At 37.1% G+C, this 14849-nt stretch overlaps 1 protein-coding gene across 6 annotated transcripts in view; it reads left to right on the top strand.

Annotated features, from left to right (window-relative positions):
* Nucleotides 1-9465, top strand: part of LIMS1 (LIM zinc finger domain containing 1) — a 254505-nt gene extending 245040 nt beyond the window's left edge. For 4 of the 6 annotated variants that reach the window (XM_053707621.1, XM_053707622.1, XM_053707618.1 and 1 more), the window contains exons 7-11: nucleotides 61-153; nucleotides 260-308; nucleotides 413-488; nucleotides 5023-5195; nucleotides 7751-7889. In XM_053707621.1, coding sequence (XP_053563596.1) covers nucleotides 61-153; nucleotides 260-308; nucleotides 413-488; nucleotides 5023-5164 — 360 coding nt within the window. In that variant the 3' untranslated portion in view covers nucleotides 5165-5195; nucleotides 7751-7889. Of the gene's footprint in view, nucleotides 1-60; nucleotides 154-259; nucleotides 309-412; nucleotides 489-5022; nucleotides 5196-7750 lie in introns of all 6 variants that reach the window. The other 2 variants (XM_053707620.1, XM_053707617.1) reach the window with 1 other exon arrangement.
* The last annotated feature ends 5384 nt before the right edge of the window (nucleotides 9466-14849 follow it).

The raw sequence follows: 14849 nt of genomic DNA, 5'->3' as shown, positions 1-14849 counted from the left end.
AATAATACACAACTCCATGAAATTCAAGCATTATATTTACATGTTGTGTTGTCATTTCAGCATTTTGTTTGTGCGAAGTGTGAAAAGCCTTTCCTTGGCCATCGTCATTATGAGAGGAAGGGACTAGCTTACTGCGAGACTCATTACAACCAGGTCAGTGTTACAGACAATATATAGGCTTGCAATGTCTTTATTTTTGTAAATTGTGTATGTAAACAATATTCTGTGTTAATTCTAACAATTGTTTGCTTCATTTCAGCTTTTCGGAGATGTTTGCTTTCATTGCAACCGTGTAATTGAGGGGGATGGTAAGTATCATTATGGTTCTAGAAAACACTTTATCTATTAAACGTAAATCTAACAAAACTACTGATTATTCACATTTTTCTCTTTTTTTCTTTTTTTTTTGTAGTTGTATCTGCTTTGAACAAAGCATGGTGTGTCAATTGTTTCGCATGTTCCACCTGCAACACAAAGTTAACTCTTAAGTAAGTATATTGTTTATAAATGTAAAAACGTAAACAAAAGCACTAAACGCTGATACACGTACAATGTTAAACGTTTATGTGGCAGTTCTGCCAAAATATAACTGATCATGTATAAACCTCTACAAAAAGTGAAGTGTAATGTTTATATAATATCTGTGAAACATGATTTTTAATGAGACATGCTCTGTATAGAAAAGGCAGGTGATGATCACTTCAGGGGACCCAGAAGGCAATTAAGCAGATGACAATGTGACATTAAATCCAGATAGCTATTGGTTATTTTAGGTCATGTAAAATTTGTTTAATTTAGTTATTTCCGATTGCATAGCATAGAAATGTAAGAATCAGAACAGAAGTATTTTGTATATACAAATAAGCAATTATTTAACAAATTGCACAAACACAAATAAACCGAGCAGGCATGTATACATTTAACTCCAACTAAAAGAGAGAATTAAGTCAGTTGTAGTGAGTGCATGAGTAGTTGTACACTATGGAGAAGTGGGGATCTAAATTATATTGTGACCTCACATGAAGTCCCCATGTTGTGATTTTATTTTTTTTAAGCCTTTTGCTCTAAGACTTGCTTTCGCCCTATAATGTATATTTATGCTAACATAGTAGATGAGGTTGAAAAAAAACAGAAGTCCATAGAGTTCAACCTATAAAGATCCTACCTGATTTACGATAAAATCTCTAATTGATATTAATCTCATTAATCACAAGCAATGATATCCCTGAATTCTGTTTCTATCCAAAAATGTACCTAAGCCATTTTTAAATGTATCTAAGGTGTTGACATTCACGACCTCCTTAGGCAATGAGTTCCATAAATTTATAGCTCTTGCAGTGAAAAAAAAAGCATTTATGTTGCTGGAGATTGTGTTTTGGGCCTTGAATATATTTATATAAAGTAAACATATTGCCTCTCAAGCGCTTTTTTTCTAGAGAAAAAAAACAGTTTGTCTAACCTCTCCTCATAGTTTAAATTCTCCATCCCCCTTATTCGTTTTGTGTCCCCTCTCTAAACTTTTTCTAACTCTGCAATGTCTTTTTTTGAGATTGATCCCCAGAACTGCACTCCATATTCAAGGTGAGGTCTTACCAGAGATTTATATAGTGACAGAATTATTCCTTCCTCCCTTGTATCAATGCCTCTTTTGATACATGCTAGTATTTTATTTGCCTTAGAAGCCACTGCCCTGTAATGTAGGACCTTATATTTTCCTGTATTGAATCTTTGAATAATTTTCCATTTACCAGCCCATTCTTCAATATTTTGTAAATCTCCTTGCAAAGCAATTTCATCCTGCACTGACCTAATGACCTTACACACCTTTGTATCATCTGCAAAAATAAAGATGTTGCTATTAAATCCTTGCCCCAAGTCATTAATACAAAAAATAAACAGAACAGGGCCCAGCATTTCCTTATAATTTAAATCGGGAATTTGTTACAGATGTGCTTTAAAAGCTAATTGTTAAAACGTTCAGTTAATTTTGAGTATTTTTGCCTCCAAAAGAGTGTTGTTGTTGTTTGTTTGTTTTGTTTTTCAGTTTAAAAGAAAAACTATATTCCTGCCCCAAATAAACTTACTTTTTATGTTGTGTCTATATGTTTTAACAGGGCTGTGGGAGATGCCATTATAAACGAGTAATAGGCATATGCATTCAGATCACTCGTAATGATCCAAAGGCGGACGCTCACGAGATTTGTTTTCTTGTAAAGATTTGTCACTTCAATGTGCGCATGCGCACAATTATGTAATCACACTCCACATATGTTTGGAATGCGATTACGTAATTAGAAGCATATGCAGATTGAGGTAGCAAATCTCAATGAGAGAGGACTAAGTTACTCCTCGCATTTATCAAAGCGGCCATGTAGATGTGCACCTGCGCAGTTAAAAATACTGTTATCAAAATAAATATGCATATTAAAAACTGTTGTACAGGTGGAGACATGCTTTATTTCACTTGGATTAGATGTGCGTGACTGAGCAGTCAAAAACATTATGTAATTGAAGCAAAAATTACCCATAGAAATTTCATAACAGGACGTTTAACTGTAGAGACGGGCATCTACATGACCGCCTAAATAAATGTAAGGATTGTCGAGATTTGCTACCTTAAACTACACATGCTTCTAATGATGTAATTGTTTTTCAAACATATGTTGAGTGGGATTACGTAATTGTACGCATGTGCAAATCCAGATCTTAGTGTGTTGCACTTTCGCCAGAAGGAATCGAGCCAGCTCCTAAAAAAGCAGAATGCTATGAGCAGCGCCATGTATATTGCTTACATGCCTAGCTTAGGAATATATTTATATCTATCAATTTGTGTACAACCATGCAATTCCTTTATAAAAAAAAAATCTTAAATTTTTAGCTTTTTATTCAGTTGAGGCAATACAGACAGACACATGAAAATACATAAGTCATGAGCTGCTGAAACAAAGGTATCAAGAAAGACAGACACATTTTACAATTACATATAATCTTGCCCTGCGATAATACATAATAGGTAGCATTACAAAGTCTCTTAAAAGGATTAGGAGTTCAAGGGCTTTTATCTTCTTGGCGGGGAGGCAATATTACACTTATGGAGACCCTGTCGACTACCAGTCAGGGTCTGCTTTTACAACTGATAGAGCAGTTTATTAGTGTTACGAGCAAAGATGAAGTGTCTATATGCTCACTTTAATAAACTGTAAATACAAAGTTGAGATCAAACTAGATTGGTAGAAGTGGAGTTGTGTACAAGAGACTGTTGAGAATCCCCTATATATGGTACCAAGAAGAACCAAGTGAAAACTGCTCCACCCTACTTGTTCTAATGTACTCATAATCCTCTAAAGATAACAATTTCATCAGTTCTATCTACTAACATCTTCATGTGAACCCTATACTTATTTACAAGGGATAGAAATAGATTTGCTTCAAGCATATATAAGTGAGATACTATTTGAGCTCCAGAATTTGGGGGAGCACTGAAGATTTGTGCTCCTAGTAAATATTTGGTGCCATTTATGACTTTTTGGGGGATATGACGTTCCTGATTGACTTGTTTATGAGTGAAGATCTGTATGGAGGAATTGTGTAATATTTTGCATACTTGACCAGTGTCTTATTTCTAAAAAGAGTCATTTGAAAGGATTTGGTTGTCAAAGGTGGTTTTCTTTGTGTGGAGAGATTTCTAAATAGTGGCTAAGATGGGAGACAATACAGATGTTGTGTTTCCTAGACCCTGTCAAAATGGAGGTCTCTTTTCAAACCTACCGCAATAGAACTCCATTATACGAAATAGAGGACATTGGGGAAATTGGGAAAAAAATAGCCTTATGAGTATGCAGTAATTCATTGAAAATAGCTCTGCATACTGATACAGTTTGTAATTGGATAGTTGCTTTCTAGTGAGATATGAAACCCAATAAATGTTATTTTGTGATTCGGACAGATCATATATTTCCAATTTTCTTCTGTTATGAAATTTGCTTCATCCCCATGTTATTCTTTGTTGAAGAGAAACCTAGGTAGTAGTCTGGAGCATTTTGTGCAAGGAAATACTGCTGCCATCTAGTATTTACAAAACTGTTGCCACATAGTGCTCCAGACATGTGTAAGCTCTTCAGTTTAAGTGCCTGTTTTTCAAAAAAAGATACCAAGAGAACGAAGAAAAGTTGATGATGTAAGTAAATTATAAAGTTGTTTAAAATTGCATGCTCTATCTGAATCATGAAAGAAAAGGTTTGGGTTTCATGTCCCTTTATGCAGAATTTATTATAAAATCTTCGACTGCTGCTGTTACAAATGCATAGTATAACGTTTTGTAACTGTCAGCACCAGAAATACAAAGAATAGCAGATTAAAGCAAGAGTGAGTTGCTGATCGGTTAAGTTTAGCGCTCAGATTCTTAAAGGGGCATAAAACACATTGTTGATTTTCTAATTCCTGCTGGTGTTAGGACTACACATGCCAGTCCTAGCCTAACCCTGCTTCATTCTATCAAATGTTTACTTGATCACAGTTATAGCTCATAGATTTTTTACTAACTGGTATTTTAAAAAATGGTAAAAACAGTAAAAACATTAACAAAATAAGAGTTTAAATGTTTTGAAACATATTTTTTACAAAATCTATCAATATATTATACTATTCATATACTATCAACCTGTAGACTGTAAGCTCTTCACAGCAGGGCCCTCCTCATGTACTAGTTGTGTTTAGTGTCACACATCTTTGTCACTGTATACCCCTATTTCAGTACTCATATCTATGGAATTGTGTGGCACTATAAAACAAATAATAATAATAATATAATGAAAAGGTAACAATACATTGAGCATTATATCAAATTGCATTTTAAATTGGTAAAAATACAGTTACCAATGACAGTGGTTGATTGATTCTGACAGGTTTCTGTCTTCTCTCCCACTACATCATTATTTCTTCGGACTTTCACTTCCTCTGTTACTGTCCCTTGGTTTTCATTCTATGAACTGTTCTCTATTCTTTCTTTCTCACAATTTGAAGGCATAGGTTTGTTGAGATAGATCTAAAACCCACCTGCAAGCACTGTTATGGAAAAATGCCGGATGAGTTAAAACGCCGCCTCTCAAAACAAGCTAAGGAGGCAAAAGACAAAGAGGAAAAGAAAAAGGGAACGTGTCTGTGAATTCTTCCTACTCTCTCTTTTACCCCTCTGGGTTAGTGGCATGCCTGTGTGTGACTTGTGTACTAATCACAGACACCACACATTCCCTATACATAAGGGATGTATCTGCTACCTGTCTAGGCTTATTTCTTGCTACATTACAAAGTGCTTTCAGTAGTGTTTAAGGCTGATGCATATAACTGAACTTCACTCTTTAACGATTACTTGTTAAAGGGACAATAAAATTAGGCGACAACTTTCCATTTTACTTCTATTAGCAAACTAACTAAGAAAAATTGATAACAGGAATAAATTGGAAAGTTTTTATTTTTTTATTTTTTATGTTTTTATTTCATTCTCTATCCAATACATTTGTTTAATTTTGACTTTACTGTCCCTTTAATTATGAACAGAAAAGTAACTATTTTCTTTAAACCTATATTTCTTTAAAACACATTCAACACTGATTATAAATGTTTCTATATCTTTTGAAAAAAGGATATTAGACATGCACATATTTTCTAATCCATTTTAAAAACCTTTCATTATTTGGTATCTTTTAAATTTTCTTTTTTGTAGGTTAACTTTTTCACATATGTTGATATAAATTGAGCGTCTGCAGATTCTACGCAATCATCGTATATCACTTTGCTGTTTCAGGCAAACTGCAACATACTTAAAGGGACAGTGAACTAAAAAAATTGTCTCACCTTTAGTTTGTTCCCAAAGATCAATTTTACCTGCTGGAGTGTATTAAATGGTTTACAAATAGCTCATTTGCCTTTATTTTGGCATATGAAATAGCTGTTTTTGACTTTTGTATCCCCACCTATACTTAAAATGTGAATACTTTTAGCTACTAAAAAGCTAAGTGGACATAGCTAGCAGAATAAATTACACTCTCAGTGGGGGAAGGAGTGATAAGTAATCAAATGTTAATTTTTGTTTTTTCTCTCTAAGTATTGAGGTTTGATATAAATAGACAAGATAAGGAAGCATTTGTTTGTAAAGAAAGTGATCAAATGAGATCTGATTTCCCTGCAAGCTCAACCCATTTTAATGAGTTGTTGATTCTATGAACAAAGCTTGCCATTTTATATACAAAAATAAACCTAAAGCAGCAGTGCCTCATTCATTTTATACTCTGCTGCTGGTGCAATAGGTAATTTGTAACACATCAAGGAAAAACCAATTTTACAGCAAACTGTCCACCTAGGGCTAGACTTACTATCCCTGCAGGTGCACACGTTAGCAGGTAGTGAACCTGGCCTCCTGCAATCGCAACTTGCTATGTTGCATCAAACTGCTAAATAAAATATTGCCAGTGCTAATCTCCTCGAACAAGCAAGTGTCTGGGTGATTGATCTTGCCACCTCTGAGGCAGTGGACAGAATAAAGGAGCGGTTTCTGCTTCTTAAATATGTGGCAGCAGGCTCACTTATGCGAACTTGCTCCACATAGCTGAAAAAGCTGTAAATGCATCTTAATACATTTATCCCATAAAGGGCCAGATTATAAGTGTAGCGCAAAATATTGCTTTTGCTAAAGCGATATTTGCGCTTCATTTTGTAATACCAACGCATGCAAATGTGTGCTGGTATTACAGATGAGGTGCAATGCGAACACGACCTTGCGTTCGCATTGCACAGAAGCATTACACTATTTCTCATGCTGTCTCTCACGGCATGAGAACTAGCGCAGCCAAAGGAGTAAGTCGTGCAGTGAAGAAAATGTAAATGTATATGCTTATATACATATATGTTTACAATGAACACACAGTTCCCATAGAACACAATGTAAAGGAACAAGTGCAGTTTGTTTTTTTAAAAAGAAAAGAAAGAAAACTAACACTTCAATTTTGGGGCAATTGGGGGACATTTATAAAATTAACCAGAGGTCTGACCTCTGTTTCATTTTCTGAGTGCTAACTGCTGCCGCAAGCTCTTGATAGCAATAACCAGCCACTTGTAATGCTGGTTATTTATCGCACATCTGCAGACGAGCAAATTTGCCTGTTTGCAGGCACGCAATCATTTAGTGCTCCACTTGTAATCTAGCCCACAATGTGCTCATGGAGTGGAACAATTATATAGACATGTGAATGTCTTAGTCACGCCAAAAGGAGAAAATGTAAACAAAGATGAATAACAATACCCTGTAAAGAAGACAGAAATACTTAATCAGCTTACATTACTTTTCATTACTGTGGAGGGTGGGTGGTGGCTTGGTGTGTGCATGTAAGTGTATGTTTGTATAGAGAGATAAGTACACATAATGCAAGTTTTATTGTATCATGATCATCAAGGTCAGATATGAACCTACATACACAGACCATGATTAAACAATAATATGTTGATTGTGCAGACAAAGTGACCTAGAGGAAATGACTAACGTTTTATTAGAACAAAATACGCTGGCTGTTATTAATGCTATCACTGAATGTTTAGCCGTATGCTGGTGTGGTTTGTAATCAATACATATTTGGTGTGATCATACATAATATCATACATAATATTGTAATATTACTAACAATTTATTAAATGCCTTCTTCCTGAGGGATTTGTAATGAACCGCTAGCAATAAACTCATATTGTTGTCTTTCGTTAGGAACAAATTTGTGGAGTTTGACATGAAGCCTGTCTGTAAGAAATGCTACGAGAAGTTCCCTCTCGAGTTAAAGAAACGGCTTAAGAAACTCTCAGAGACCTTAGCAAGAAAATAAACAAGTTACCATCCTGGCCTGTGGAATGGGAATCTCCGACCAGCGAACAACAAGCTTGTTAAGCATTTACTATGGATCTTACTTGACTATGTTCTGTTCACTGAGGCTGTCTGCACTAACCTTCACAGCAACATATTTATCTGCATGAATAATGCATTAACTACCGTGCACAGAATATGTATTCTTTCACCCCATCCTCTAAAGTATACTACTTTGTTCCTTCTGTGGTACTTGCCCCACTGTGTCTTGTGGAGAGTCGCTGTGGCCTTATAATTCCTTGAGGGTTAAAATAAGATTACCCAGTTCAATTTGAGATTTTAATATAAATAAATATATTGTGTGACCTGCACAGGGACAGAATTGATCTGCTTACGAATCTGTCATGCAGAGTTCTATACCGTATAGAATACTATTCTCTTGGAGTAACTAGCAATCCCTTACGTATCCAGTTTGTGAGCTAAACAGCTTTTAAAAACTTAAAACCGATATTGGAATGTTTTTGCCAAAAAGGCATATTCACTTTCTGGAGCTTTCAATAATGCTTAGACATAAAGTATTATCAAAGTACACATGTATTAGGTCAATCATTTCAAAAGCATTGCACAATTTTTTTACTGTAAATGTTTATACCATTCATAACATGCATACAAAAGCTGGACGGCAGCTAGAGGCATAGTAAACATTACTAGAAAAAAAGCAGGTTCATGTGACATCTTTGGTCTGATACAGATCATGGCAAATATAGATATATACAGTATATGTATGTGTTAGTGTATATGTACTATATATATATATATATATATATATATATATATATATATATATATATATATATATATATATATATATATATATATATATATATATATATATATATACAACCAAATATGCACAAATCAGAGCAGTATATAGTGTCCTGAAAGTACTTGCACAACCAATGCAGAACTAGTGCCTTCTCCTTCAATATGGAAATCATATACATCTCTAGTTGCAATCACTGTGATACCATAAAAGGGAATAGCAGAATGGAAATCATACAGAGTAACACTGATATCTACTTGAATAACACTTCAGTAACATTTCCTTCTGTGCATGATTACTTTTTTTGTGCTTATTTTGTGCCTTATCCTTTTATTTGAATCTAACAGACTTGTACTCACTGTTTATATATTTAGACATTTATGCAAACATGAGCTTTTTTGTTCTATTATATGCAGTAAACACATACTGCTCATTCCCAAGGGCAGTTTACTTAACATTGAACATATTCCTTATTTTATTTCAACTTATAGACAAACTTATATTTAGCCATGAGTTTATACTGAACACATATCCTATACTTTTATGTAAGATAAATGTTACACTTTTTTAATAAATCTATTGTTACTTGTGCAGATGTTGAGACAACCAGCAGTAAAGAAAGGAACATAGCTGTCTATATTTCTGTCACAATGTAAAAACTTGTGTAAGCAGAATCCTTTTTAAAGGAATTTAACAAACAATTCACATCTTGCTTGTCAAAAATATCCTCAGGTTATAATATAAAAACCTTATTGACTAAAAGATTTAAAACATGTTTAATAAAGTATATTGAAAAGTACTTTTGCTTGTTTATTTTGCGGACGTTATGTTGATTTTGGTAACACATTTCTGTAGGGCAAGTTTGCACAAGGTAGCAGTATTTGCCCTTGTTGGAGAATAATAATGTGTGTTAGCAATGTGTTAAGTATCATTATAAACTTGCCTGAAATGGGGATCCTTGGGTGTGATTACTGCACAAATAGTTTTGAATCTGACCGTTTTAACATTTGAGAACTCTAGAAATGTTCTTTGTGCAATGTGCACAAATGCTCACAGTTTATTAAGTAAATTACCTGAACTTACTGCAATAATGATTCAAGATAAGTTGGATTTAATAGCTATAACAGAGACATGGTACAATGACTCACGACTGGGAAACAATCATACCTGGTTACATTTTGTTTAAAAAAAAGTAGGAAAAAAGGGGGGGGAGTTGATCTGTACGTGAAAGAAAATATTAAAGTAATTGTAGAAACCAATGGCAATGTAGAAAGTGTTTGGGTAACTATAGAAACTGAAGGGCTCAAGTGATCATCAGTCTGTATGGTTTAATATTCAGGCAAAGGTACTGTGCAACCATAGTAAAACAAAAGTTTTAGACTTTAGAACAACTGATTTTTCTTCTTAAACAGGGAGAGTCCACAACTGCATTCATTACTTTTGGGAAATACAGAACCTGGCCACCAGGAGGAGGCAAAGACACCCCAGCCAAAGACTTAAATACTTCCCCCACTTCCCTCATCCCCCAGTCATTATTTGCCTTTTGTCACTGGAGGTTGGCAGAGAAGTGTCGGAAGATCCGGTTTAGTCTCTTATGGAGGGTAGTACTCTTTGGAATAGGACTGGAGTTTTAAGTAGTCCTGTCAGCCTCTTAGTGAGAGCATGGGTGAAAGTTAGAGTCCAGAGATGCAGGGAGAGTCTTTCTGCGAAACAATCCCGACTCATATTAACAGCTCCATGAGCAATCGGCGTTAAGCTGCCTGCTTTCTTCACTCAAGTCCATGTCAGAAGCGATGCTACTATCTGTCACACTTGCCGTTTTCCTGTTCCACATCATAGATTCCGGTAAGATAGATTAATTTTACTTTCAGTATGAGTATGTAATGTATATGAATAAGTCAGGGTCTCAGTGGGACTCCTTTATCTTTGGAATCAAGGGTTAATATCTCCTGAGGAAGGTTATTGATTAGGGGGGGACTTTAATCATGTTTGTTACCTGATTCTGTCTGCTAATGTGTAGTGATGCTTGGGCTCATGGCTATTTCGGAACATACCAGCCTTTTTTATCAGGCTGCACGGTCTTTTTGGACTGGCGCACTTTTCTTTGGCCTGCACAGTGCACCTTGTGACCGGGCGTGGTCACGTTTCTGTTCTCCATTTCTGTATTCCTAACTGTGTGGCGACAGAGAGAGTCTGTTTCACTAGTTGTCTGGGTCATAGTAGGTGGTGAGTGCCCCAGCCATTGGGGGTGCCATTTATTTTTTATCCATAATTTCAATCACAAAGTTAGGGAGGATTCTGATTTTGTGGAGACGGATGTCTCCGATTCAGATTCTACTTCTTGCGAAGAATATGAAATGGCCCGGGTAATCCATGCCCATCAGTTATGTTCCAAATGCCGCTTTAGAGTGCTCTTTTCTCCCGAATCGGGGAACTTAGAGTCTGCCGTGCCATCTGCCCCTGAGGATTCCAGATCCCGTGGGGCGCCCGCCCTAGATCCTTCTCTTGCTACGCAAGCAGGTGTCCCTAATGCCGTTCTCCGGAAGCCGGCTTGTTTCCTCCAGCAGCTACGGCACAGTTTCGCATGGCCATATCTCTGACGTTGGTGAATTTACATCTTCTTGGAAGATACTGTCCGTGTTCTGCTAACCAGGGCTCGTCAGGCGTGGGATCGTCTTGATCAGATCAGCCCTCTGGGGAAGCGGTTTCCTCTGAGGCTTCAGGGGTCCAACCCTCGGGCCGGGGTCATCAGTTGCCCCGGCGGAGGTAAGTCTTGCCTTTCATTATAGACTGGTGCGCCTTCGTGTCCCTCTGAGGAATGTTTTAGCAGTGCTGGAGGATTCCAGTTCTAATGGTTTGACAGATCCTCGGTCTTCCCTTCCGGACGGCAAGCTGGGTTAGACGCATCTTATTCCAGTTCTGAGCTTTGGAAGAATTGGGCCTCTGATTGGCTGGTCCTTTTAGTGTGTCCATTCTTCTTGGGCGTTCACCTGCGGGTGCTGCCTCCATTTACTTTGATCCGGTTAGGATGTATTTTATTTAATTTTGAGAAGTTCATATCTGTTATAGTTTTTCCTTTTGGAAAACCATTTCTTTTCTGGAATTTAATACTATCGATTTTGTGGTCGCTTTAGCACTTCCGCGACTTTTCTGTGGACTTGGACAGTTCCGTGGTGCCCTATATATCAGGCTGGTCCTGATCAGGCACTAGTTTTTCTGTTCCTGGATGTCTATATCAATCACGTGGTTCCTGTTATAACTGGCTGGCCCAGTTGGGGTGCTGAGTTTACTCACTCTGGTGTGGAGTTGTTTTTTTCTTGATTTTTATGTTTATGATGCCTTTCATTCCTAGACGATAGGCTGGTCCTCATTTTTCCTTTGGGTGGGGCATCAGAGGGGATTGGGCTCAGTCCTCAATGTCCTGTTCCTGATAGTTGGTGGGGTTACAGTGGTCGGATCCTGCTAAGGCTTCCGCTGGGTGTTCCGGAGGTCCTTTGGCCTCAGGCTAGAGTTCTCTTCCCGATGGGGTTGCAAGTTCATGGTACCAGGTTGGGTGGCGATTCTCGTCTCCTATTTTGGTATTCTTTTTCTTGGATTGTCCATTGTGAATCCTTGGTGACTATACCTCTTCCTTATGGGGTCAAGGTTGTTGTGCCGCTTTTTCCCCTTCATTGGGGCTGGGTTTCTAGTAGCTCAGGTTTTTGGCCCTTTGTTTCCCCCAACGATTTCTCGGCTGCTTCCATATTTTTGGAGCTCTGGAGATTGTGTTGTCTCTTTTTCCTGCGGTGGCCCCTGCTAGGCATTTAGGTTGCCTATGGCCTATGCGCTCAATCTCGTCTGATCTCGGGAGATATGCAGGGTTGGGCATGGTTAGTACTTGGAATGCTCTTTCATTCGTAAATTCCTTGAGCTGTAGGGTTTTCTGGGATATTGATCCTGAGAGGATTTTTGGAGACTATTAATCTTCTCAATCTAGATTTCTAGGTTCTGAGCGCTGTTCTCTTGTAAGTTTTCCTCAGTCTTAAGACTTATTGACCCTCGAGCATTTAGGGGTCAAGCTGTCTCTGGGATACTTATGTGAACGTTCAGTGTCCAAGGTCCCTTGGATGCGGCTGTGATTGCATCACCTATGGTGCAAGGTCTTCTCCGGATGGGGTAACCCGTGGGTTCCTTTAGTGGTTATTAGTTTGATGCCGGCTCCGGGTTTCAGGTGTCCGGTTTTATGGCCCTGATCCTTGTCTTTGACTGGACGTTTTGGGGTTTTTCTGTGTCCTGATCTCTAAGATAGATCTGGATAGCCCAGTTTTCCAGTTCCGGAAACGTCCTCTTGTCTCTTCGGCGGGGTTTTCCTCTCTTCCCCTCCTTTTGGGGGAAGACTGGGCAATATCACAGTATCCGCCTGGTGCTCCAGAGGTCCTTCTCTTCCTCTGTTAAGGGGTCCTCCCTGCCTTGTGTGCAGGATGTTATGTGATGGGTGGATTCTGGTGTCATGCCATTTCTGTAGTCTCAGTATGGGGTCTCCTTTTGTGGGAGTGCCCCTTCTATTGGGAAGGGAGCTGTGTCTGGGTTCTGGAACCTGAGCTCGTCCTTTGGGGGTCTGGATCCCCTCCTCATTCCTGAGGGTCTTGGTGGTATGGGGAACTTTTCATTCCCTATTACAAAGTTTAGTGTAGAGGACAGCGCCAAATATAAACCGTACTGGATCACTTCTGTTTGGAACGGTTACCCAACAAAATCATTCTTATTAGAAGAAATAGGGAGTGTATAAAGGAGCACCTCACAGGGGGCTAGAGTACGTAAAGGTGAATAACTAAGTAATAATTTATGCCAGCAGTATATGTAAATGATGGCTAATAGTAAATGGCAGTAACTTCAGTGTATGGCTAACGCACAACCATTTAGGTCAATAAGTTATATAAGAAAGTAAGATAATGCCGCAAAATACTGAACACAGTGGTAGTGTTAAAATTGCATATATATTAACTACAAGTGATAGAAATAACAAAAAAGACAAATGGCACTATTGCACTATATAGTACAAATAAAATGGATCAGAGCAATATGCTACAGTTTAGCTAAAACTAAATCAGAAGTGGTACGTACCACAGAGTGCTGATACAATTTAAAAAAAAACATATAAAACTGATCCAGCATGCCAAGTGAGTAAAAAGAAATACTGCGTGATTGATGCAGTGTATAGAAACTAATGCGCTGTACTAGAGTCTTACGGTAAATGTCTCAATTGGTATAGTGGAAAATGAGAGACTGATACAGTAAAAAATTGATACAATAAAAACTAATGTAATAAAACTGATACAGTAAGGAATACTGTGTGATACTAATACAGTACATGTATAAAAAACTGATACGTCTAAAAAAGATGTATAGGACCAATAAAGAAACAATTTATCGATAAGATAAACATAGATACTGTGTAGGCAGTAATGTGAATGTGCTATGGGTTACCCAAGCTAATCCTGGGAATTCAGTAATCCCTTATTTTCTTTGGCTGATATACTCTCTTATTATGATTTTTTCTTAATTATATCAGCTATCTTAGAAATTCATAGAACAAAAGGTGACAATTTAGCATTTTTATGATTGTCATATGGGTAATAGATATGCACGTCCACCACACATATTTATGCGTTTCTTTTCATCATATGTAATTTCTTCTTTTTTTCACATATGTAAAGTATTTATATATATATTTGGGATGATATATAGGCTCAGCAATTTTTTATATTTTTTGGTCAATATACATGCTTATTACTTTCACAAATAAGTCTTACCTAAACTTGGGCTGTAATTTACAAATATAAAATTTTTTAAATTATTTACACTACTCCATCCTATACCTTTCTATCACTAATTGATGATATACCAAAGTCTTAAGGAATCTAAATAGCAATACGATATTATAAAGACACCTCACTATTACAACCAAGCATCTTTTGTCTACCTTTTAGGGTACACTATATCCGACTCGTCCACTTTTGGACAAATCAGAGGCATATAAATAGATTTCTTTTCACCTCCTAGTTGCTCTAAATATGGCTAGAGTATATACGTCCTATATTTGGCATCAACGTTAATATCCTCTATGATCTAAAATTAGCACTTACAAATCCGCTAAGGGCAAAATAGTTAATTTGCCCATTTCCAAGATGGCGGCAGTAAAAC

This window comes from Bombina bombina, chromosome 3 (genome assembly GCF_027579735.1).
Source record: "Bombina bombina isolate aBomBom1 chromosome 3, aBomBom1.pri, whole genome shotgun sequence".
Classification (NCBI taxonomy): Eukaryota; Metazoa; Chordata; class Amphibia; order Anura; family Bombinatoridae; genus Bombina; species Bombina bombina.
The sequence above is the reverse complement of the archived record's forward strand: the minus strand, read 5'-3'. Positions and strand labels throughout refer to the sequence as shown.